Source organism: Dendropsophus ebraccatus, chromosome 2, assembly GCF_027789765.1.
Source record: "Dendropsophus ebraccatus isolate aDenEbr1 chromosome 2, aDenEbr1.pat, whole genome shotgun sequence".
Lineage (NCBI taxonomy): Eukaryota > Metazoa > Chordata > Amphibia > Anura > Hylidae > Dendropsophus > Dendropsophus ebraccatus.
Genome location: NC_091455.1, coordinates 104,071,888 through 104,098,926, shown reverse-complemented (window position 1 = coordinate 104,098,926; position 27,039 = coordinate 104,071,888). Strand labels below are relative to the sequence as shown.

The window sequence follows — 27,039 nt, the reverse complement described above, 5'->3', positions numbered from 1 at the left end:
CCTTACTAGCATTAATAATTTCCTAACATTTGTGTGCACCAGGACCACATCAATAACACACTGTTTAGAAGGTCTGGCATCACATTAGCTAGGGATGACAATAACAGCTTGGGGGGATTGGGATGTCCCTTTTATTTTTGTGGTGCCAGAATACAGTCAGGCTGGCTGTGTCCTTCACATATTGCCCACACTATTGCCTCTGCACACTATTCTAACTTCTGTCAACATGGTCCAAAGTAGTCTCCACACACCCTCGCCCACATCCACCCACACACACTATCATGTGAATGTTTTATTTTTTGACATGTAATAAATCCATTGCGACATATCTTGTTGTTTCCCGAAATCTTATTTTTTACTTGTTTATGTTTTAGTGTTTAAGGGTTAAAAAAAACAAATGATTATTGACTGCCACTAAGGAACTACGAAATACGCTTCAAAATACTTAGTGGACTTTGTTTGCATAGAAAGCTGTATTGAATGTTGCTATTGTGTCTTATAAAATTTTGTTGTATGCTTTACGTTAGTAGAAAAATGAACACATGCTGGATGTCCTTCAGGAGAATATTTCTAATCATATGTGAGACATTGCTGTATGTGTTAAAATGAATGTGTCATGATAGGAAATATTATAATGTAGTTAAGTATTTCATTTATCAGGCCAACACTCTCCTGCTGTGGCCACTTCCTGCCTTGGCCACAGATGGCAGCAGAGAGCACTGTCATACATGACAAACAAGGAATCGCAACATTCACTACATGTTCGTAGTAGGTTCACAATACGTGTATTTGAGTCAGTATATTTTGGTCAGTATTGTTAACAAAACCAGTAGTGGCTTAAAAACACAAAGGCTGTGTTCACACAATGTAGAAATAGAGTGGCTGTGCGCCATTTAAAGTGAAATATTGCTAAGTTTTTTTCTAAGAATGGATGTTATTTGGAAATGTCCTTATTTAGTGTTTTAATGGCGCACATCCACAACATTACAACATTGTGTCGAGATCCTTTGGGTGTTTAGAATCCACTGCTGTTTTTGTTAGCTATACTGAGTGAAATACACGTATTGTGAAGCCACTAGCGAAGATGTAGTGAATGCTGCGATTCCTTCTTTTTGAGGTCTGAGCCTGCTCTATGCTGACATCTGTAGCCAAGGCAGGAAGTGGGCAGAGCAGGAGAGGCTTGTGATGAGCACTAACATATTTTGGGACATTAATGTTATTATCATGACACTATCATTTCCACATAGAGCTCTATGTCCGATGGTAGTAGAAATCTCCTCCTGCAGGACATCCAGCATGTGGTCATTATGTACAAAGTGGAGGATATATAAACGTACACACAATAAACTACATAATGTAGCGTTTACACTGGCAGATTGATGTGATGGATTTTGGATAAGAAATCCAGGAGATGACTGTAGACAAGGAACAGGTGATCAAGTAAAGAGCGAGATTTCTAATCTTTGAATACACTCTTCTGTGTTTTACCGAAAAAAAATGGATGATAAAATAATATTTTTGAACCGCAACCTAAGTAGACCACATCCAGCTGGCGCACCTGGGTGATGTGTGGAGGGATATATGTGGTGTGTTAATAGTGATTGTTAAGAAGTGAGATGGACTGTGGCACTAGAAGATATCAGATCCTGTTACATATCCCACACTAGAAAGTTAGACATATAGTGCGCACCCTGCTGGTCACTCCATAGGAAATGCACATGTTTTGATCACATCAATCTTTCAGCACACTAGGTTCAAAGGACTATACAATTAACATTAGCATGATGTGACCATGCTCGATAATTACTGGCCAGTAGTATATCGAGTGAGGTAATGTGTATTTTCGAACACTACTATGTGGGAACACACAACATGTTTTACATACATTGAAAAGGCAGACACATTGTTTAGTCGAATAAGAAAATATATTTTTTGTTTTAGTAAAAAGAGAATGAAAATTAAATATCAACCAATACATCGGGTTCAAACAACAAAAGAAAATAAAAAAACACACATCCCAGAGACAGGTGACATACATGCGGGAAAACATCAGTCCTGTGGCCGTGGCTCATAAGGGAGGCTGTGAAAGGGGCACGGGCACGGCGCCTTCAGGAGTCATGAAGTAGTCAGCAAAGAGGTTCCTGACCACTATCCCGCGGTTGAGTTGTCTCCCTTGGCCATAGTTGATAGGGGCACTAAAAGCTGGCAGTGTCTCCACGTTCACCTCCGGGGTGGGAGCATAGTCCCGAAGGTAGTTGTGGAGAACACAGGCAGCTTTAATGACCATGTCAACTGTGGCCAATTTCAACTGCAGGGCAGTGGTAAACACTCTCCACTGACTAGTCATGATCCCGAAGGCGCACTCCACGAAGTTACGTGCCCGGCTCAGCCTCCGGTTAAATAGTCTCCCCCGTTCATCCAGCCCTCTCCGTGGGTAAGGGCGCAGCAGGTTGTTGAGTAAAGGGAAGGCTTGATCCCCTACCATGACGAATGGAGCGGGATGCGTGGTACCCGGAAGAGGAGTGGGAGGAGGTAGAGTCACGTGATCTAAGAGTATGCGCCGCCCAAACTCTGATCTCAGTAGCGCCCGGGAGTCCCCAGTACTGCCATAGGAGCCGACGTCGATGGCAAGGAAACGATACGTGGAATCAACAACCGCGATCAGGACCACAGAAAAAAATTTCTTATAATTGAAATACTGTGATCCTGATCGCGGTGGTTGCTTCACACGTATGTGCTTACCATCAACCGCCCCTATACAGTTGGGGAAATTGGCCACAGACTGAAAGCCTGCTGCTGACTGCAACCAAATCTCCCGGGTCGGACTGGGCATCACGATGGGCTGCAAATGCTCCCAGATCACGGCGCACGTGCAACTCACAATTCCAGAGATGGTGGACGTACCAACCCTGAATTGGAGGTGCAACGATACATAACTCTCCCCTGTCGCCAAGAATCTGTGAAAAAATGAAAAATAGTATTTTATGATTCTATTTCACATTCAGCTACATATTAAATTATTACATATTTTAACACTATATTAGATTTCACTACAATTACATGAACAAATAGTTCGCATTAAAATAAAGCATCTTCACCTTAACGTTATGAGCAGACGTCCCACAGGAGGGATGGATTTCCGCATGTAGGTGTCCTGTCTCTGGAGATGTGGGGTCAAAATGGAAAGTAAATTATCAAAGGCCTCCATAGGCAGGCGCACGAAGTCCTGGAACTTGTCAGGATGTCTGCAACAAATTAAGAAAAATATTGATCACTAATATTACACACAAACACACATCATAGGAATATGTCATACGGTTTACAAATGTTGAAATTAACATCAAACGTTGTAAGGATAAACAAAAAACATAATAAAATTATGGACTTTGGGGTAAACATTTGTGGACAGTAACCTTTACATTTGCAATATTACATTCAAAGATTTGACGACTTTGATGTATTCAAATCGACATACCGTCGCAAATCATCATACAGGCAACCAATGTGGCCCCGGGTCTCCCTCCGAACATTGATGGGGTGGACCCAATATCGCCGTCCCACCTCCTGCAGACGGCGCTGCTCTGCGTCTTTTTGCCTCTGAGAAGAATTTTTCAAAAATTAAATTTATTATTTTTAAGACATCTCAATTAGTCACAAAATTATTACACAGTTGCATTTAAGGACCTTTGGTCAACAGTACTTAAGGGAGCTTGCATAAACAATACATTTAAATCAATGTTTTACGGATTATAAGCCTAAACAGTTTGTAAGGCTAGTTTGAAATAAGTTACATAAAGCTTTAAAAAAAAAAAAAAAAAAATAAAAAAAAAAAAAAAAAATATATAGAGACTTACACACAAACGCTGGTAATAATTACGCATCTTCCACAGGATCGAAAGCACCACGAGCTGGTGCTTGCGGCGCAGCCTCATACGCCGGGCTGGCCCATAGGGCGCATTATTAGCGCCATCAGACATCTTTTTTTTTATTTTTTTGGCATTCAAAACACTACAAGCATATGGGCGTACTTCGCGAGTGGGCGGAGATTTTATAGGGATGTGGGTGTGCTTATTTGGCCCGGGGGCAGATTCATGAATCAAATACATGCTTTTGAGCGGGGCCAAACAAGCCAAGACACATCATGACACTACGGCCGGACTCTTACGATAAGACCGTAAGTGGTTTTCAAATACAGCCGCCAGACCACCCGGAGATGTACGGGACAGAAATTTTAACGCCCGCACTGTTACTACGTGTGAAACCGGCCTAAATGTGTATATGTCAGTGGCGTATCTGTATATATGTTAATGGTTCCTCTGTGTGTGTATATGTGCGTCATTGTCTGTGTTTGGCGAGGGGGGGGGGGGGAGGGGAGCGTACAGGATTCATGGGGCCCCGTACAGTTTTTTGCTATGGGGCCCCATGAATACTAGCTACGCCCCTGGTCTAGCCATAAGTTTGAAAAGATGCAGTTAGAGACCAATGCTTCTTCTACTACAGCCACTATATCTACTATTCAGTGCTAAGCACACAACAGAGAGAGTAGTCACTAAGGAACACCCTGACCCATGCCAGGAACATTTCTAAAAAGAGCAGGGCAGTATCCTGAAAAAGATAGGAACTAGCCTCAGTAGGACAAAGCAACCGGTATATAAAGGTCTGCGTATCCTACTGTGCAGCGCAGGTAACTGGGAAGACTTGGACACCTAGCTACACCCAGATAACCACGGCTGAAGGTCGTACTACCCTACGGGGATGGGTTCTACAATACCAGAGGGCAGAAGGCAGTCAGACAGTGTCTATACATGAGTATGAGTATCACTTCACTCAAGATATCTACTACAAGTTCCGGCAAAGTACACAGCTGGGTTAGGGCTCCTCTGGAAAACTCCTCTCCTCTACTATTCACTCTACAAGCACCGCTACAACTACCTCTCTTACGTCTCTCAGGCACTTACTTCAAGCACTAAGGTCAAGCATTCAAGTGTGTAAAGATTTATTGCTTGTGAAACTGTGTGAACTGTAAACTACAAAACGACCAGTAAAGCTGTTATATTTTTATACTAAGGGGACTCTGTTATCCACACACCACCGCACACCTTAGGTTATTTTTCCCCCCTTCTGTGGGTGACGGTATCGACAGTCTTGGTGGGTCAGTTGCCACTCAAGACTGCCAAAGAGCCCAAGGGACCCGCAACAACCCGGCAGGTTACCAACCATTTGGGGAACACTACTGGCCATAGAAAACAAACAGGTATCAACATCACACCAGTGTGTTGGACTAGCACTGGTGTCATGACATATAACATCCCTGGCCAATTAGTAGATAGAGCCACCACAAATGCGTTCCAATTTGATACTGACTATATAGTCTGAAGCAGTCTAAAAACATGTTTGCAATTTACATTCATTATGTTTTTTTTTAGTTCTCATGCTGTAAAACAAAGCTATGCTTTACTTGTATCCAGGTCCAGTCTCCTGAAGGCAACTTCCTATGTTTTGTCTCTTTTCTTTTAAACCAGCACAAGACTAAAAAGCTGCCTTCAGGAGACTTGACCTGGATACAAGTAAGTATAGCTTAGCATGAGAACTAAAAAAAATAATGAATGTAAATTGCACACTTGCTTTATATCACATCCCTTGTAGATTTAGATTTTGAAAGTAGTAACGACAGTGACACTTTAACCTCTTAAAGGGAACCATTCACCCCGTGGCCCCGGCAGAAACTGTCATACACTGACATAAAGGTCGTCCCCGTCTCGGCACTCGTTTGTTTCCGGCTGCAGCAGCCGGAAGCAAACGAGTGACGATCTCATTGATCTTTGCTGTATATCTATACAGCAAAGATCTCAATGAGAGATCAAAGTGTATATACTAGAAGTCCCCCAGGGGGGCTTCTAGTATATGTGTAAAAAAAAAAAGTGATGTTAATAGTAAAAAGCCCCCTCCCCTAATAAAAGTTTGAATCATCCCCCTTTTCCGAGGTTTTAAATAAAAGTAAATAAATAAACATGTTTGCTATCGCCACACACGTAATCGCCCGAACTATTAATTAATCACATTCCTGATCTCGCACGGTAAACGGCGTCAGCGCCAAAAAATCCCAAAGTGCAAAATTGCGCATTTTTGGTCGCATCAAATCCAGAAAAAATGTAATAAAAAGCGATCAAAAAGTCGTATATGCGCAATCAAGGTATCGATAGAAAGTAAACATCATGGCGCAAAAAATGACACCTCATAAAGCCCCATAGACCAAAGGATAAAAGCGTTATAAGCCTGGGAATGGATCGATTTTAAGGAACGTATATTTGTTAACAATGGTTTGAATTTTTATAGGCCATCAGATACAATGAAAGTTATACATGTTATATATCATTTTAATCATAACGACTTGAGGAACATGCATAACAAGTCAGTTTTACCCCAGGGCAAATGGCGTAAAAACAGTTCCCCCAAATAAAAGAAATGCTTTTTTTTTTTCAATTTCACCACACATTGAATTTTTTTCTGGTTTTGCAGTGTACTTTATGCAAAAATTCAGCATGTCATTGCAAAGTACAATTAGTGATGCAAAAAATAAGGGCTCATGTGGGTTTCTAGGTGGAAAAATGCAAGTGCTATGGCCTTTTAAACACAAGGAGGAAAAAAACGAAAACGCAAAAACGAAAATTGGCTCCGTCTCTAAGGGGTTAATCATGGGGGGAAAAAACTACATCTTTTCGTGTGGAAAGCCACATACATCCCTACATACAACCTTATTCCTCTGACAGACTAAAAAACAAGTTAATGTAAATATCATATCCCAAAAGCCTCTAAAGTAGCGGTAAACTCCCTAAGGATTGTATGTTCATAGATAATTGGTATCCATTGAAGCCAAAATGTAAAGCTGCTCTTCCATAAATGTTTTACATGGTTGGCTATATATCTATAGGCAGGTACGGAGAAACTGTACAGGTTTATGCACTTGGGGAGAGGGAATCCTCTTTCTGAGTATTATATTTAGATCTGGTGAAGGGAATTCTTTCCTGAAATGCATCATCATGTCTGTAATCAATACATATTTATAAAATCTAAGTTTTTCTTAAAGTGACACTGTCACCTCCTTTGTGCATTCTGACATCTCTACACAGGTGTAAAGGGTAAATTTAGTGGTTTTCATATCTTATTTTATATCATACATCATGGTGCTTGTTCAAGTAAAAAGTCATCTTTTATCAACTGCAGATTGTGTTAAGTGGGCAGGGCCTTGCGGCATTAGCGCCACTTAGCCCCGCCCACATCACCACCGTTGGCCCGCCCCCTCGTCGGCCATTGGAACAGACTGGCCTAAAGGTCTAGGCCCCACCCCCTCTAGGTCGGCCCATTAATGGGCGTCAAGGGGACGGGACCAAAGGTGGATGTGTGGGCGGGGCTAAGTGGCGCTAATGTCGCGAGGCCCCGCCCACTTAACACAATCTGCAGTTGATAAAAGGTAATTTCTTACTTGAAGAAGCACCATGACGTATGATATAAAATAAGGTATGAAACCACTAAATTTACCCTTTACATCTGTGTAGAGATGTCAGATTGCACAAAGGGGTGACAGTGTCACTTTAAGTCTACTTTTTATAGCCAATTTGCTGATTTATTTGTAGTAGTAAATAGGCTCTCAAGTATTGTGGTTATAATATGGGAACTATAAATGAAGATCTATGAATGAGTGAATGGATGACATATCATATACACGATTTATTACGTAACAGAAAGTAAATAAACAATAAAATTCATAAGATAAAAGACATCAAATTACCTAAAATAAATAAATCCCTTTAATCAAGAAAAAAAATAACAAATTCATATAGCATTAAAATCTAAATTCATGTAAAGCGAACATTCGGTCTATGTGTCGATCTGGTGTATATAAATGATACAAATATTCCAATTTATATAGCCTGTATTCCTTGTTACAGTTTATCCACATTTCAATATGGTTGTTGTTCACGATATGTATATAAATTAGATAGTTTTGTAGCATTTGATATTATGTAGAAATGTTTCTCTGTGAGTGTATATACAATGATTCTGTATTTATATCGTAGTAGTGGATAATCCACCTCTCACCAGGCTTCTGGCAGCTTTATCGGCTCGGCAGAAAACTAGTGACCGGGTAGAGGGCTTGTCAGTGTGGCTATAAAGTTGTCTCACTTGTATGTCTGTGCCGTTTTAATCTACTGCCTTCTGTAAAGTCTTGCTGGAGCTGTCACAGCGTCCGCATGTTGGAGAGCGTGCGCTCATTTAAATTTCAGTTAGAAGTCCATGCTGTGGACGTACGGCTGATGATGGAATAAAATGTATATTTGGCTTTGTTATGCTCTTTAGACGCGTTTCAGGAGTCTGCTCACTCCTTTATGGTGCGTTCACACCTACAGGATCTGCAGCTGATTTCATTTAAATAACTGAACACAAAATCAAATCTGCTGCAGATCCTGTAGGTGTGAACGCACCCTTACTCAGTAAAGTGTGGATAACTGTATGAAAATAGTGTTAGTTTGGACTTATATTTCTTTTGGAATCTCACAAAACCTGTCCTGGATCCTTCTTGGGACGTATTTCCATGTTTACCTATTCTATTGTTTAATATTGGATTGTGTATATTTTTTTTATATAGTTGCATTATTCCATAATAATTATATATAGTTGTATGATTCCACAATAATTATGCATGTATGTCTTTATGTAATAATAATTATGTATGTCTTTTATCTTATGAATTTATTGTTTATTTACTTTCCGTTACGTATTAAATTGTATATATGGTATATCATCCATTTACTCATTCATAGATCTTCATTTATATACTTTCTATATTAAAACCACTATACCTTCTTCTTAAGAGACTACTTACTACTACATTTCTTATAGTCTCTGGGCGCTGAGACAGTAGTGCACTAGAAGTGGGTCTGTTCATATCTATTGGGTGGGTGCAGCAAACTCATACATATTCTTACTGGTTGATTTGTCAATCTCTGACATTGCTGCATTTAGAGATCACTTTTCTCCTAGTATTTTGCATCCATTGTTTGACGGACCCCTTAAAAGCGACTCTGTACCCACAATCTGACCCCCCCAAACCACTTGTACCTTCGGATAGCTGCTTTTAATCCAAGATCTGTCCTGGGGTCCGTTCGGCAGGGGATGCAGTTATTGTCATAAAAACAACTTTTAATCCGGCAGCGCTGTGTCTAACGGCCGGGGCTTACATTTGTATATGCATTAGGCTGGCACCACCTCTCCTTCCCTCCTCCACACCCTCCTCATCATTAGGAATGATCCAGGAACATTTACTGCTGTTTGAGCTTTGCACAGGTGTCTTAATGATCCAGCCCATGTTCATTATGCACACAGAAGGGGAATAGGAAGCAATCTGCCTGGAGCATTCCTAATCATGAGGAGGGTGGGGAGGAAGGACAGAGAGGTGGTGCCAGCCTAATGCATATACTAATGTAAGCCCCAGTCGTTAGACACATCGCTGCAGGATTAAAAGTCGTTTTTAAAACAATAACTGCATCACCTGCCTAACGGACCCCAGGACAGATCTTGGATTAAAACCAGCTATCAGAAGGTACAAGTGGTTTGGGGGGTGGGGGGGGGGGGGGGACAGATTGTGGGTACAGAGTCACTTTCATTTTTGGAAGTATCCCGGTTACCTGATTCCGGGCCTGAGTACCCCAGTAGGTGAGAGTCTCAACACCACTTGTTTTGTCTTTTTCCTACAAGTAACATATTGACAGTTCTAAGTTATTAAAGAATTCAGAACAGAAGGCTTTAGGGGCAGTGATTTCTGGAAGCCTCAAAATTAGTGGATACGTCTCTTAGTAAAGCTGGGCAGTCCTGTGCCCAGCACAGGATTGTGCAGGAAAGAGTGTCGTAGCTACCATAGAGGCAGGGTAGGCAGCTTCTATGGGGCCCATGGGGGAGGGGGGCCCTGGGAAAGCACAGGGAAGATAAGGGCCTCTTGTCTACTTCTAAATAACCCCTTATGTACTGCAGTGTGAAGTGACCCAATGTTTACTTACATGCTGCAACACAAAAAAGGGTTAACAAGCAGAAGATAAAGATTTTTTCTTCACTGCACTGATAACCCCTGACCTCTGTTCTCAGCTGCCCAAGTAGGAAAATGTGAGAGCTCCATGCAGAGGTCAGGGCTTATCAGTGCACCAGCAGTAAAGCAGATATTTTCTAGTCTTGTGAACTTTCTGTCACTTAGGCCCCTATTCCACGGGGCGACTGAGAGGAGCAAATGAGCGCTTTCAGCGTTCCCTGTTCGCTGCTATTCCCTGCGTCGGCGGCGAGAGGGTGAGTACGAGGGGGGGCTGATCATTGCCTTCTATTAAACAGGACAATTATCAGCCGTAAAGGCCGATAATCGTACCGTGTAATAGGGCCTTTACACACTGTAGTACATAAGGGGTTAAGCAAAAGGTAGTTGGCTCCTGCACCTATGTATTTAACCATAAGGGCTCCTAGTTAAATACAGTGGACTGACAGAGCAAGCAGCCATTGGCTCTCTGCTCTGGCAGTCACGCTGTATTCTCTACCTGTAACACCACACAGCACGCTCAATTCTTTACCTGTAACACCACACAGCACACTGTATTCTCTACCTGTAACACCACACAGCGTGCTGTATTCTCTACCTGTAACACCACACAGCACACTGTATTCTCTACCTGTAACACCACAAAGCACGCTGTATTCTCTACCTGTGACACCACACAGCGTGCTGTACTCTCTACCTGTAACACCACACAGCGTGCTGTATTCTCTACCTGTAACACCACACAGCACACTGTATTCTCTACCTGTAACACTACACAGCACGCTGTATTCTCTACCTGTAACACCACACAGCACCCTGTATTCTCTGCCTGTAACACCACACAGCACACTGTATTCTCTACCTGTAACACCACACAGTACACTGTATTCTCTACCTGTAACACCACACAGCACACTGTATTCTCTACCTGTAACACTACACAGCACGCTGTATTCTCTACCTGTAACACCACACAGCACGCTGTATTCTCTACCTGTAACACCACACAGCACGCTGTATTCTCTACCTGTAACACCACACAGTACGCTGTATTCTCTTCCTGTAACACCACACAGCACGCTGTATTTTCTACCTGTAACGCTGATATTAGTAAAGACCTTTTTGAATTTAATTTTTATTTTTTTATTTTCATCTACATGCACATATAATTGAGCATCTTTTATCTTTAAGGTTAAGCCCCACAATATGGACTTTATCTGATATTATCTTACATGGGATATAGTGTTTATGCCTCGTTTTTTGTCCAGGTGGGATTGGCAGTGCTGGCTCTGATCCTCTCTGCCGTTTTGCGTCATTTAATTGTGTTACTGCATCATTTTTGTGAAGAAGCTGCAGTACAGCAATAACACTCCAGCCCGTTATCCTCTTTCCATACACTAAAACTCTTACTTCTAAATGCTCTTAATGTACGCGCCCCCACAGCTACTCATACCTTCTTTCTCTGTCTCTGCTGCTTCTCACTGCTGGAGACATTTCACCCAACCCTAGCCCTCCCCACCTGATCTCATCTACCCTACTGCACTCCTTTCGTCCACCTTCCTCTAGATCAGGCCACCCCTCTAACACCATATGCATCCGTCCTGACCCCCCTCCCCCTGGGCTGCATGCTGGAACGCACGCTCTGTCTGCAATAAACCTACATTCATACACAATCTCTTTCTTTACCACAACCTCCTTTTCTTAGGCATAACTGAGACATGGCTGTCCCCTACTGACACTGCTTCCCTTGCTGCACTTTCCTACGATGGGCTCCAGTTTACTCACACCCCTCTCCCTGGCAATAAACAGGGTGGCGGGGTTGGCCAGCTGCTAATGGACAACTGCTCCTTTACCCCAACTCCTCCTCTCCCTGCCATCACTCTCACCTCCTTTGAAGTACACTCTATCCGTATCTATTCCCCCTCTAACCTCCAAGTTGCCATCATCTACCGACCACCAGGCTCTGCAACCACCTTCCTTGACTTATTCAACACTTGGCTACTGCACTTCCTCTCAGCAGATATTCCCACCATCATTGGGCGACTTTAACATCCCCATCGACACATCCAAAGCAGTCGCCTCTAAACTCCTATCACTAGCCTCCTCCTTCAGCCTCACACAATGGTCCTCTATGGCCACTCACGAAAAGGGTCACACACTGGACCTCATCTTCTCCCGCCTCTGCCCTATATCTGACCTCACCAGCACACCTCTCCACATCTCTGACAACCTCCTAACATTCTCTTCTCTCTTCTCCTCATCTGCCCCCCTAGTCCAGAACCTTGCCCACCCTCACAGGAACCTTAGACACCATTCAGACACTCTCTGACTCCCTTGTGCCACTCTCCACCGTATACTCTCTGAATGACACAGCCGTAACCTTCCCCAATTACCTTAGCCCTTGACTCTGCCGCCCCTCTCATGAAAAAGAGAACACGGCGCAACAACAGACAGCCCTGGCACACTGACCTAACCAAACAACTAAGGCGAGTGTCCAGAGCTGCCGAGCGGCACTGGAAGAAAAACCACTCCGAGGAACACTTACAGACATACAGATGAGCTCTCCTTGACTTCACATCTGCCCTCACCTCTGCTAAACAGGACTACTTTACTTTCCTCATATCTTCCTTATCTCACAACCCTAGGCAACTGGGCTCCGCCCCCCACTGCCACCCCCCACATCTCTTATCTCTGCTGAGGACTTTGCCACATTCTTCAAGCAGAAAATCGATGATATCAGAGTAAGCTTCGTCTTACAGTCCCCTCAGCTCCCCCTCATGCCCATCCAGTGCTCTTCCCCACTAACTCACCTCTCCACCGTCACTGAAGAACGTCTCTCCAAACTACTCTCCACATCGCACCTCATCACCTGCCCGCTTGACCCAATCCCATCCCACCTTATCCCCAACCTTTCCTCAGCACTTGTCCCAGCACTAACACATCTCTTTAATCTATCACTAACTTCTGGAATCTTCCCATCTCCATACTAACATGCAACCATCACACCCATCCTTAAAAAGCCATCCCTTGACCCTACATCCTTATCCAGCTACCGCCCCATCTCACTTCCCCCTTTGCCTCAAAACTCCTAGAACAACATGTCTACCATGAACTAGCCTCCCACTTTTCATCCAACTCGCTTTTTGACTCCCTGCAATCTGTCTTCCGCCCCCACCGCTCCACAGAAACTGCCCTCACCAAAGTGGCCAATGAACTGTTTACTGTTAAAACCTTACGCTAATACTTTGTGCTCCTTCTCCTTGACCTATTTTTTGCCTTCGAGACAGTCGACCATCCTCTCCTCTTAGAAATTCTGTCATCCCTTGGTGTCACTAGCCTAGCCCTCTCCTAGATCTCTTCTTACCTCTCCAACTGCACTTTTAATGTCTCCCATTCTCACACCACTTCCTCTCCTCGGCCCCTTACTGTTGGTGTTCCCCAAGGCTCTGTACTCGGGCCTCTTCTCTTCTCCATCTATACCTCTGGCCTGTGACATATCATAGAATCCCACAGCTTCAGGTACCACCTCTACGCCGATGACACTCAGATCTACCTTTCTGGTCCAGATGTCACCTTTTTGCTATCCAGAGTGTCTATTGGCCATATCTTTCTTCTTCTCCTCCCACTTTCTAAAGCAAACATGGACAAAACTAATCTTTCCCCCACCTCGCTCCACCCCTCCATTTAATCTGTCAATCACTATCAATGGCTGCACTCTGTCCCCTGTCCCCCAAGTCCGCTGCCTTGGGGTCACCTTTGACTCTGCCCTGTCTTTTAAACCGCACATTCCGACCCTGACCACCTCCTGCCGCTTTCAGCTCAAAAACATTTCCAGAATCCGCTCTTCTCTCACCCCTGACTCCACAAAACTGCTGGTACATGCTCTTACTATTTCCCGCTTGGACTACTGTAATATCCTCCTCTCTGGACTTCCATCTAACTCCCTTGCTCCCCTCCAGTCTATCCTTAACTCTGCTGCCCGACTAATCAACCTTTCCCCTCGCGTTGCCTCTGCCTCTCCCCTCTGCCAATCCCTCCACTGGCTCCCCATTGGTCAATGTATTCACTTTAAATTGTTGACCATGACGTACAAGGCTATCCACAACCTGTCCCCTCCGTACATCTCTGACCTTATATCCCGCTACTGTCGGTGGATCAGTCAGGGGATTGGGGGATCCAGCCAAGCCTCCTGTGACATCACGCCCTGCCCCCTGTCTGTATCATCAGCAAACACACACAATGTGAGACAGAGGCATGGAATATTTGTCTCCTAGGGAGGGGATAGCAGCAGGAGCAGGAGACAATGTGAATTGGCACAGAGGCCATTTTTCTTTACTTCCTGGATTTCTATCAGCTACCAGTGTGGCAGAACCGTACAGATACGGTAATATATTGTATAATACATGTCTCTATATAACTTTTAATGTACTTTTGATAGAAAACAAGTTTTCCTTATCTGGAGCTCCCCTTTAGGGTAGCTTCACATGTACCGGATCCGCAGCGGATTTGATGCTGCAAGTTTGCAGAGAAATCCGCTGTGGATCCTGGAAGTGTGAAGCTGAATGGGTCACATACACACAGCGGCATTGTCATTCCGCTGCCTGTATGTGACCCAGCCCCTTTAACCCCCCGCATCCCACAGCCCCCGACCCGCAGCATACATTACCTTCTTGGCGCTGCAGCTGTTTGTGAAGCTCCCAGCTCCCCTTGCTCCCGATCAGTCTATCAGTGTACGGCAGCACTGATTGGCTGATGGGGAGCAAGGAGCGCCGAGAACGTAATATATGCTTCGGGCCGGGGCTGCGGGGGGTTAAAGGGTCTGGCGTACATATCTGCAGTGGAATGAAAATTCCGCTGTGGATATTTAACCCCCATAGACCTTCACAGTACATGGATCCGCAGCGATTCGCTGCAAACTCGCAGCATGAAATTGGCTGTGGATCCGGTACGTGTGAAGCTAGTAGAGATGAGCGAATTGGGTTCGGGTTTGAGTCGATCCGAACCCGAACGTTCGGCATTTGATTTGCTGTGGCTGCTGAACTTGGATAAAGCTCTAAGGTTGTCTGGAAAATATGGATACAGCCAATGACTATATCCATGTTTTCCACATAGCCTTAGGGCTTCATCCAAGTTCAGCAGCCACCGCTAATCAAATGCCGAAAGTTCGGGTTCGGATCGACTCGTGCATGCTCCAGGTTCACTCATCTCTAGAAGCTAGCCTTAAGCAAGTTACCTGCACATAGTATAAGTTGCCCTGGCCAATATATAATGCTACACAACAGCCCCTTAGCCTTATCCTACACACCTTACACCTACTACAGATACCCCGACACCCAAAGCTACCTCTTCTGTGTTGTCCACCAAGGGAAAGGACTGCTCTAGATTTGTACCTATTGCATCTTACAGTACAAGCTGTATTGCAGCTGAGAGGTAACGTGTTTTCCTGATGAAGTGCTGGACTCTGGGAATACTTTGCACCTGCACACAGTGCCCAGTGCTTGTATACCCTGGGGGATGGGGGGGCATACCCCTCTGCTTGTACACCCTGGAGGATGGGGGGCATACCCAGGGGCGTAGCTAATGTCTCCTGGGCCCTGGTGCGAGAGGCCAACTTGGGCCCCCCCCCCCCTCCTTTCACGACCAAGTGATGCTATTGGTGTGTATATATATATATATATATATATATATATATATATATATATATACACCAAGACAGATATTACCAATAACACCAGCATATTGGAAGAGAAAGTATTATCACTGTACATATTACCGCCATACTGTTACCAACCAAATCCTGTATACTGAGACCAATATTACCAGTAATACCAGCAGTGGCGTAGCTATAGGGGTCGCCGGGGTCGTCATGGCGACCGGGCCCCTACGCTAGGGGGGCCCGCACGGCCCCCCTTGCCACTTGTTTTTGAGCATCCAGAGAAGCTGCGGCCGCGCAGCTTCTCAGGATGCACAGATCGCTTTGATGTTCCGCCCGCACATTGAGCGGGCGGAACATCAAAGCGATCAGAATACAGGAGAAGGACCTGGCAGCGTCCTCCTCCTGTATTCTCTCCCATAGGCTGCCGGCACTTCATACCAGCAGCCTATGGGAGGCCGGGCCGTGACCTCTCCGGCAGGCGTGATCATGTGACGTCATCACGCCTGCCGGAAGTCCCGTCCCTGCGGCTCGCAAGATGGAGCCCGAAGAGGAGGAAGAGCTGCTGCCTGCACAGCGCGGATTAGGTGAGTAGGATGTTTGTTTTTTTAGGGGCACCTCTGGGGGCATTATTAGTGTATGGGGGCACCTCTGGGGGCATTATTAGTATATGGGGGCACCTCTGGGGGCATTATTAGTGTATGGGGGCACCTCTGGGGGCATTATTAGTGTATGGGGGCACCTCTGGGGGCATTATTAGTGTATGGGGGCACCTCTGGGGGCATTATTAGTGTATGGGGGCACCTCTGGGGGCATTATTAGTATATGGGGGCACCTCTGGGGGCATTATTAGTATATGGGGGCACCTCTGGGGGCATTATTAGTACATGGGGGCACCTCTGGGGGCATTATTAGCTCATGGGGGCACCTCTGGGGGCATTATTAGTATATGGGGGCACCTCTGGGGGCATTATTAGTTCATGGGGGCACCTCTGGGGGCATGATTAGTTGATGGGGGCACCTCTGGGGGCATTATTAGTTCATGGGGGCACCTCTGGGGGCACTATTAGCTCATGGGGGCACCTCTGGGGGCGTTGTTAGTTCATAGGGGGCAACTCTGGAGGCATTATTAGTTCATGGGGGCACCTCTGGGGGCATTATTAGTTCATGGGGGCACCTCTGGGGGCATTTATAGCTCATGGGGGCCACCTCTGGGGGCATTATTAGCTCATGGGGGCACCTCTGGGGGCATTATTAGCTCATGGGGGCACCTCTGGGGGCATTATTAGTTGATGGGGGAACCTCTGGGGACATTATTAGTTCTTGGGGGCACTATTAGCTCATGTGGGCACCTCTGGGGGCATTATTAGTATATGGGGGCACCTCTGGGGGCATGATTATTGTATGGGGGCACCTCTGGGGGCATTATTAGTTCATGGGGGCAACTCTGTGGGCGTTATTAGTTCATGGGGGCAACCTCTGGGGGCATTATTAGCTCATGGGGGCACCTCTGGGGGCATTATTAGCTCATGGGGGCACCTCTGGGGGCATTATTAGTTGATGGGGGCAACTCTGGGGGCATTATTAGCTCATGGGGGCACCTCTGGGGGCATTATTAGTATATGGGGGCACCTCTGGGGGCATTATTAGTTCATGGGGGCACCTCTGGGGGCACTATTAGCTCATGGGGGCATTATTAGTCCATGGGGGCACCTCTGGGGGCATTATTAGCTCATGAGGGCACCTCTGGGGGCATTATTAGTTCATGGGGGCACCTCTGGGGGCACTATTAGCTCATGGGGGCATTATTAGTCCATGAGGGCACCTCTGGGGGCATTATTAGCTCATGAGGGCACCTCTGGGGGCATTATTAGTTCATGGGGGCACCTCTGGGGGCACTATTAGCTCATGGGGGCATTATTAGTCCATGAGGGCACCTCTGGGGGCATTATTAGCTCATGAGGGCACCTCTGGGGGCATTATTAGCTCATGAGGGCACCTCTGGGGCCATTATTTGTTCATGGGGGCACCTCTGGGGGCATAATTAGCTCATGAGGGCACCTCTGGAGGCATTATTATTGTATGGGGGCACCTCTGGGGGCATTATTAGCTCATGCGGGCACAGCAGGGAATCCTACATACAGGGGGCATCCCACATTCCTACTCACTTTACTGCACATTACACCAAACAGTGCAGTTACTATGGGAGCCGACAGGGGGGAGGAAGGGAAGGAAGTTGCTAGAAATGTGCGGAGCCTAAATTGTTTGTCTCGCAGGTTCTAAGGGGATGAAACGTATCTGGAAGGACTCATCATGGAGGTCTGGGCCGGATGAATAGGAAAAGGGAAAGTGACGCCTCAGATCAAAGAAGACATCACCGGTGAGTCACTGTATGACGGTTTTCTTATTTTGTAGAACATTATTTAGTAGAGGTTCCCCGAGGTGGAAAAGGTTGGGAAGCACTGCGCTAATCTGTCCCGCTGCGCCCGCTGGCACATGCTGTCATCTGATTGGGCCTCTTACCTAATCAGATGACAGCAGGTACCAGCGCCCCCTCCTCCAGACATCTGCCTTGGCGGCCCAAGCTATGTCCTATGGCCGTATCTTTACCGCGTTGAGCTCCAGCTTGTGCTGCATCTACATTATCTGTACTCCAGAGATATCACTGTGTTATCTGTGGTGTTACATAGGACTGCAGGGGACATCTACTACATTATCTGTACTCAGAGATATCACTGCGTTATCTGTGGTGTTACATAGGACTGCAGATGACTACTACATTATCTGTACTCAGAGGGATATCACTGTTATCTGTGGTGTTACATAGGACTGCAGGTGATATCAGGTGACTTCTCCAGGTTGCAGAAGTTCAAACTTCATCATGCCCTGCTGACAGTTTATAATGGGAGTTGTAGTTTTGCAGCATGTGGCTCTTCAGGTTGCAGCACTACAACCCCCATCGTTTCCAACTGGCAGTTCATGATGAGAGTTGTAGTTTTTCAGCTGTAGAGTCAAAGATTGGAATACAATGATTAGACAATGACACAGTACAGTCCATTAATTATAGGGGGCAGTAGTGCAGTACATGAGGTGGAGGCAGTGACAGTGCATTAGAACATGGTGGCACATTAGAGTAATTGGATATAACGTTAGATATGACTTTGCCTGATCGGGGGGAGATGGGGGGGGCCCCAAGCTAAAATTTTGCACCAGGGCCCATCAGCCTTTAGCTACGCCCCTGAATACCAGTATATAGGAAGGAAACATTACTGCCACACCACAACCACTACCATCACCACCATATTGTTACTGACCAAATCCAGTACACTAAATCACCTCATCCAGTCATATAGAGGTGGCCCCAGCTCTACACAGGCTCTATACACCATATACATTACTGTGCATATATATCAGGTGACTCACAGGGGCCGTCTTCTCTGATCGGAGTTCTTTCCTTTCCATCTTCTCCATCCGTCCTGGGCCATTATGAGAACTTCTCCGAGCCACGAATCCACAGAATCTGCCAGACAGACATATTAGTTTCCTCACACTGGCACCATCCTCATCTCTATACACACTGCACATCTGTACTGTCCCCTCTACACCCTCATTTAGTGGGTAGCCCTGACTCTATGTGACCCCCTAATAATATATGCCCCCCTCTGTGTATTCCCTCTCCCCCTATGTTGCCCCCCCCAAATAGATGGCCCCTCTCCCCCATGTTGCCCTCCTTATAGATGGCCCCCTCTCCCCCCACCCTCCCTTATAGATGGCCTTCTCTCCCCCCTCCATATAGATGGCCCCCTTTACCCCCTCCCTTACAGATGGCCACCTCTCTCCTCACCCTCCCTTATAGATGGCCCCCTCTCCCCCCCTCCCTTATAGATGGTCCCCTTTCCCCCCTTATAGATGGTCCCCTTCCCCCCCCTCCCTTATAGATGGTCCCCTTCCCCCCTCCCTCATAGATGGTCCCTCTTTCCCCCCCACCCTCATAGATGGCCCTCTCTTTCCCCCCACCCTCATAGATGGTCCCTCCCCCCCCACCCTCATAGATGGCCCCATCTTTCCCCCCACCCTCATAGATGGTCCCTCCCCCCCCCCACCCTCATAGATGGCCCCATCTTTCCCCCCACCCTCATAGATGGCCCATCTTTTCCCCCCACCCTCATAGATGGCTCCTCTTTCCCCCCACCCTCATAGATGCCCCCCTCTTTCCCCCCCACCCTCATAGATGCCCCCCTTTCCCCCACCCTCATAGATGGCCCCCTCTTTCCCCCCACCCTCAAAGATGGCCCCCTCTTTCCCCCCACCCTCATAGATGCCCCCCCTCTTTCCCCCCACCCTCATAGATGCCCCCCCCCTTTCCCCCCACCCTCATAGATGCCCCCCCCCCTCTTTCCCCCCACTCTCATAGATGCCCCCCTCTTTCCCCCCACTCTGCAGGCTGATAAGAAACAAAACAAAACTTAAATCACCTGACAACGCGCTCCCACGTTGATCCTCACTCGTTCGGTCTGTCCCCGGCTGATGCGTGGCTGCCGGGGGTGTCACGTCTCAGAGCTCCCTGCGCGCCGGAACCGGAAGTCAGGGCCCAAGGTGCGCAGGGGGCACACCCCTCTGCTTGTATACCCTGGGGGGTGGGGGGCATACCCCTCTGCTTGTATACCCTGGGGGATGGGGGGCATACCCCTCTGCTTGTTTACCCTGGGGGATGGGGGGCATACCCCTCTGCTTGTATACCCTGGGGGATGGGGGGCATACCCCTCTGCTTGTATACCCTGGGGGATGGGGGGCATACCCCTCTGCTTGTATACCCTGGGGGGTGGGGGGCATACCCCTCTGCTTGTATATCCTGGGGGATGGGGGCATATCCCTCTGCTTGTATACCCTGGGGGATGGGGGGGCATACCCCTCTGCTTGTATACCCAGGGTGATGGGGGGCATACCCCTCTGCTTGTATACCCTGGGGGATGGGGGGGGCATACCCCTCTGCTTGTATACCCTGAGGGATGGGGGGCATACCCCTCTGCTTGTATACCCTGGGGGATGGGGGGGCATACCCCTCTGCTTGTATACCCTGGGGATGGGGGGGCATACCCCTCTGCTTGTATACCCTGAGGGATGGGGGGCATACCCCTCTGCTTGTATACCCTGGGGGGTGGGGGGCATACCCCTCTGCTTGTATACCCTGGGGGATGGGGGGGCATACCCCTCTGCTTGTATACCCTGGGGGATGGGGGGCATACCCCTCTGCTTGTATACCCTGGGGGGTGGGGGACATACCCCTCTGCTTGTATACCCTGGGGGATGGGGGAGCATACCCCTCTGCTTGTATACCCTGGGGGGTGGGGGGCATACCCCTCTGCTTGTATACCCTAGGGGATGGGGGCATATCCCTCTGCTTGTATACACTGGGGGATGGGGGGCATACCCCTCTGCTTGTATACCCTGGGGGGTGGGGGGCATACCCCGCCTGGTCGGTACCCCCCAATGCCCAGCCACCTTGCCCGTGCTAACAACACCTACAACCCCAGGTTACTGCAGCATTGCCCATTATTATGTCTCACACTGACACATCAATGAGAAAATCAGAAACATGGCTGCTAAAATTCCAGGAGGCAAAAACCGTGAATGTAAGGCTCCCCAGTACAGGGCAGGTAGGCGGGACCGTGCCGCGTACTGTGCGGTGACAGCGATAGCCCGGCCAGAGGAATGTCGTGACGTCACCGCTCACTATGGCAGTGCATGACGTATCGCATCGCGAAGGCCGAAGGGGACGCTGGTAAGAAAGGGCGGGGCGATGGGGGATTCCGCGGGCAGCCAATCAACGCGCAGGACGCAACACGTCACGGCTCAGGCTTTGGAACCCGGGGAAAGAGAACGAGCGTTCTGGAAGTCGGTTCTAGGTCCTCCCCTCACACGCCCAGCGCCCGCTTATGTGTTAGCGCGCCCGGTAGGGAGGCCATGGCCCCGGCCTTGTGTCTGAGCCTGTGCTGATAATGATCAAGATGAAGCTGCCCCAGAGAAGGAGCAAGCATAGGGCGGCGGACGGCGAGGGAGAGCGGCTCGGGATGTGCTCGCGTCCCTGCAGCCTCCGGGACTTCCCGGCCACCAGCGGAGCCCCCGGGCCGGGCTCCCTGCAGCGGGAGGCGGTGTATGAGTGGTTCGTGCGGACGCTGGGCCCGGCGCAGAGGCTGGAGTTCGTGTGCGGACTGCTGGACCTGTGTAACCCGCTGGAGCTGCGCTTCCTGGGCTCCTGCCTGGAGGACCTGGCCCGCAAGGACTGCCACTACCTGCGGGACTACGAGAGCAGGGCCAACAGCCTGGCCGGGGAGCTGCTCGGGGACCTCGGGGACGCCGTCATCCGCTCCCGCCTCATCGTCTACCTGGCGCTGCTCAGCTCCGAGAACCGGGATGTGGCCGGCCGCCTGTACCGCCTGCTGCTGCCGGCCATGGAGGGCTGGGAGCGGGACGACGAGGAGCGGGAGTCCGGGGAGGAGCTGCTGCTGCTGCTCACCATGGCGTCCCTGCACCCGGCCTTCTCCTTCCATCAGCGGGTCACTCTGCGGGAGCGCCTGGAGCGGCTGCGGGAGGCCCGGGAGCGGAGGAGCCGCCCGGAGGTAAGCGGGGCCCGGCACATGTCTCCCCCATAGCTGCCTGCACCGCCCCACCGGTAACCGGGGCCGCGGCCTCAGCCTGGGTTAGTGGCCCCAAATAAGTTATGGCCCCGGCACTATAGGTAATATGGCTGCTGGTGTGGTGGTGGGACAGCTGGAGGCCCTGAGGGGTGACCCCCATCCCCGGCACAGTCACGGAGGACAGCCGGTAGTGTGCAGGGAGGACTGAGCCATAGGCACCCATAGCTGTAACAGTCCCTATACACCATGCTAGATACAGGGAGGACTGAGCCATAGGCACCCATAGCTGTGACAGTCCTTATACACCATGCTAGATACAGGGAGGACTGAGCCATAGGCACCCATAGCTGTGACAGTCCCTATACACTATGCTAGGTACAAGGGGGACTAAGCCATAGGCACCCATAGCTGTGACAGTCCCTATACACCATGCTAGGTACAAGGGGGACTGAGCCATAGGCACCCATAGCTGTGACAGTCCCTATACACCATGCTAGATGCAGGGAGGACTGAGCCATAGGCTGGGCTATCACTGTGACAGTCCCTATATACCATGCTAGATACAGTGAGGACTGAGCCATAGGCTGGGCTATCACTGTGACAGTCCCTATATACCATGCTAGATACAAGGGGGACTGAGCCATAGGCTGGGCTATCACTGTGACAGTCCCTATATACCATGCTAGATACAAGGGGGACTGAGCCATAGGCTGGGCTATCACTGTGACAGTCCCTATACACCATGCTAGATGCAGGGAGGACTGAGCCATAGGCACCCATAGCTGTGACAGTCCCTATATACCATGCTAGATACAAGGGGGACTGAGCCATAGGCACCCATAGCTGTGACAGTCCCTATACACCATGCTAGATACAGGGAGGACTGAGCCATAGGCTGGGCTATCACTGTGACAGTCCCTATACACCATGCTAGGTACAAGGGGGACTGAGCCATAGGCACCCATAGCTGTGACAGTCCCTATACACCATGCTAGATACAGGGAGGACTGAGCCATAGGCACCCATAGCTGTGACAGTCCCTATACACCATGCTAGATACAAGGGGGACTGAGCCATAGGCACCCATAGCTGTGACAGTCCCTATACACCATGCTAGATACAGGGAGGACTGAGCCATAGGCTGGGCTATCACTGTGACAGTCCCTATACACCATGCTAGGTACAAGGGGGACTGAGCCATAGGCACCCATAACTGTGACAGTCCCTATACACCATGCTAGATACAAGGGGGACTGAGCCATAGGCTGGGCTGTCACTGTGACAGTCCCTATACACCATGCTAGATGCAGGGAGGACTGAGCCATAGGCACCCATAGCTGTGACAGTCCCTATATACCATGCTAGATACAAGGGGGACTGAGCCATAGGCACCCATAGCTGTGACAGTCCCTATACACCATGCTAGATACAAGGGGGACTGAGCCATAGGCACCCATAGCTGTGACAGTCCCTATACACCATGCTAGATACAGGGAGGACTGAGCCATAGGCACCCATAGCTGTGACAGTCCCTATACACCATGCTAGATACAAGGGGGACTGAGCCATAGGCTGGGCTGTCACTGTGACAGTCCCTATACACCATGCTAGATGCAGGGAGGACTGAGCCATAGGCACCCATAGCTGTGACAGTCCCTATATACCATGCTAGATACAAGGGGGACTGAGCCATAGGCACCCATAGCTGTGACAGTCCCTATACACCATGCTAGATACAAGGGGGACTGAGCCATAGGCACCCATAGCTGTGACAGTCCCTATACACCATGCTAGATACAAGGGGGACTGAGCCATAGGCTGGGCTATCACTGTGACAGTCCCTATACACCATGCTAGGTACAAGGGGGACTGAGCCATAGGCACCCATAGCTGTGACAGTCCCTATACACCATGCTAGATACAGGGAGGACTGAGCCATAGGCTGGGCTATCACTGTGACAGTCCCTATACACCATGCTAGGTACAGGGAGGACTGAGCCATAGGCACCCATAGCTGTGACAGTCCCTATACACCATGCTAGATACAAGGGGGACTGAGCCATAGGCACCCATAGCTGTGACAGTCCCTATACACCATGCTAGATACAAGGGGGACTGAGCCATAGGCTGGGCTGTCACTGTGACAGTCTCTATATACCATGCTAGAGACAGGGAGGACTGAGCCATAGGCACCCATAGCTGTGACAGTCCCTATATACCATGCTAGATACAAGGGGGACTGAGCCATAGGCACCCATAGCTGTGACAGTCCCTATACACCATGCTAGATACAAGGGGGACTGAGCCATAGGCACCCATAGCTGTGACAGTCCCTATACACCATGCTAGATACAAGGGGGACTGAGCCATAGGCATCCATAGCTGTGACAGTCCCTATACACCATGCTAGATACAAGGGGGACTGAGCCATAGGCATCCATAGCTGTGACAGTCCCTATACACCATGCTAGATACAAGGGGGACTGAGCCATAACTGTGACAGTCCCTATATACCATGCTAGATGCAGGGAGGACTGAGCCATAGGCTGGGCTATCACTGTGACAGTCCCTATACACCATGCTAGGTACAGGGAGGACTGAGCCATAGGCACCCATAGCTGTGACAGTCCCTATACACCATGCTAGATACAAGGGGGACTGAGCCATAGGCACCCATAGCTGTGACAGTCCCTATACACCATGCTAGATACAAGGGGGACTGAGCCATAGGCTGGGCTGTCACTGTGACAGTCCCTATATACCATGCTAGAGACAGGGAGGACTGAGCCATAGGCACCCATAGCTGTGACAGTCCCTATATACCATGCTAGATACAAGGGGGACTGAGCCATAGGCACCCATAGCTGTGACAGTCCCTATACACCATGCTAGATACAAGGGGGACTGAGCCATAGGCACCCATAGCTGTGACAGTCCCTATACACCATGCTAGATACAAGGGGGACTGAGCCATAGGCATCCATAGCTGTGACAGTCCCTATACACCATGCTAGATACAAGGGGGACTGAGCCATAGGCATCCATAGCTGTGACAGTCCCTATACACCATGCTAGATACAAGGGGGACTGAGCCATAACTGTGACAGTCCCTATATACCATGCTAGATGCAGGGAGGACTGAGCCATAGGCTGGGCTATCACTGTGACAGTCCCTATATACCATGCTAGATACAAGGGGGACTGAGCCATAGGCTGGGCTGTCACTGTGACAGTCCCTATACACCATGCTAGATAAAAGGGGGACTGAGCCATAGGCTGGGCTGTCACTGTGACAGTCCTTATACACCATGCTAGATACAAGGGGGACTGAGCCATAGGCACCCATAGCTGTGACAGTCCCTATATACCATGCTAGATACAAGGGGGACTGAGCTATAGGCACCCATAGCTGTGACAGTCCCTATACACCATGCTAGATACAAGGGGGACTGAGCCATAGGCTGGGCTGTCACTGTGACAGTCCCTATATACCATGCTAGATACAGGGAGGACTGAGCCATAGGCACCCATAGCTGTGACAGTCCCTATATACCATGCTAGATACAAGGGGGACTGAGCCATAGGCTGGGCTATCACTGTGACAGTCCCTATACACCATGCTAGATACAGTGAGGACTGAGCCATAGGCTGGGCTATCACTGTGACAGTCCCTATATACCATGCTAGATACAGTGAGGACTGAGCCATAGGCTGGGCTATCACTGTGACAGTCCCTATATACCATGCTAGATACAAGGGGGACTGAGCCATAGCTGTGACAGTCCCTATATTCCATGCTAGATGTAGGGAATGACAGGAATGCCCATCGCTGCAGTCTCATGGTATGAGTGTCTAGCTGTAACTTCACAGGGTCCTCAGTTGATCACCTGCAGCCAGTGTTATGGGGATGCTGCCCCTTACACAAGTCCTAGTACTGGGTGGGCGGATTTCTGGAAGTTGTCTGTGTTCTTGGTGCCCATAGTCCCCAATCACAGCTTTTAATACATAATCTACCCTTTTAAATTAAAAGCTGTGAAGTGATTGGTTGTTGTAGGAATAATTTTGGGTAAATGTTTTTCTGTAGAGAGTTTCCATAGGGTCCAGTGTGTTCATAGCTTTATACTATGTACAAGTTACTGCGTGTGTCTTGGAGGCGAGCAGCCGTCTCATTACTTGCTGGCTCAGTGTCTGCACAGAGCTGTTTCTGATGAGGGAAAAGCTATTACAGTACAGGTGCTAAACTCAAGGTAGACATCTGGGTACTGGCAGTATGCATACTGAGGCATGCTTATAAAAAGTAGTCAGTCTGTCTGCCCAAACTGTATGTGACTTACTATAAATTCAGTTCAGTCCAAATTGATTCCCTGCAGCAAAATATAGAGCATATCTGCCGCAACTTTACAAAGTGGAAAAAGATGTTTTATTATGTTGCACAAGGCCGGGAGTGGGGTGGCAACTAGTCATCTGTGCATGGAGCTGCCCATGACTAGTCATGGCTCCTAGCCTGTCAGCACACAGTGCAGGGTTGATGACAGGCAGAGAGGTCACTAACAGGTGTCTCTGCCTGTCAATCATCCCTGCACTGCGCACTTACAGGCTCATATATAATGTAACACAAAATCTGTAATTTTGGTGCTTTTTTGCAGTTTTCGTTTACACTGCTCACCATA

The 27,039-nt window shown here is 48.4% G+C and overlaps 2 protein-coding genes across 4 annotated transcripts in view; one reads left to right on the top strand and one right to left on the bottom strand.

Moving 5' to 3' along the window:
- Positions 1–1,909: 1,909 nt before the first annotated feature.
- On the bottom strand, positions 1,910–19,202 carry LOC138784606 (uncharacterized). Its single transcript, XM_069960227.1, has 4 exons — positions 19,155–19,202; positions 3,476–3,597; positions 3,099–3,245; positions 1,910–2,957 (listed from the first exon to the last, which is right to left on the bottom strand). Exons 1-4 carry the CDS (start codon positions 19,200–19,202, stop codon positions 2,069–2,071), a joined length of 1,206 nt encoding a protein of 401 aa, XP_069816328.1. The 3' UTR covers positions 1,910–2,068.
- A 2,352-nt stretch (positions 19,203–21,554) lies between these two features.
- ZCCHC2 (zinc finger CCHC-type containing 2) overlaps positions 21,555–27,039 on the top strand; it is a 43,239-nt gene continuing 37,754 nt past the window's right edge. For all 3 annotated transcript variants that reach the window (XM_069958125.1, XM_069958126.1, XM_069958124.1), the window contains exon 1: positions 21,555–22,351. In XM_069958125.1, the coding sequence (XP_069814226.1) occupies positions 21,731–22,351 (621 nt within the window). In that variant the 5' untranslated portion in view covers positions 21,555–21,730. The remainder of the gene's footprint in view (positions 22,352–27,039) is intronic.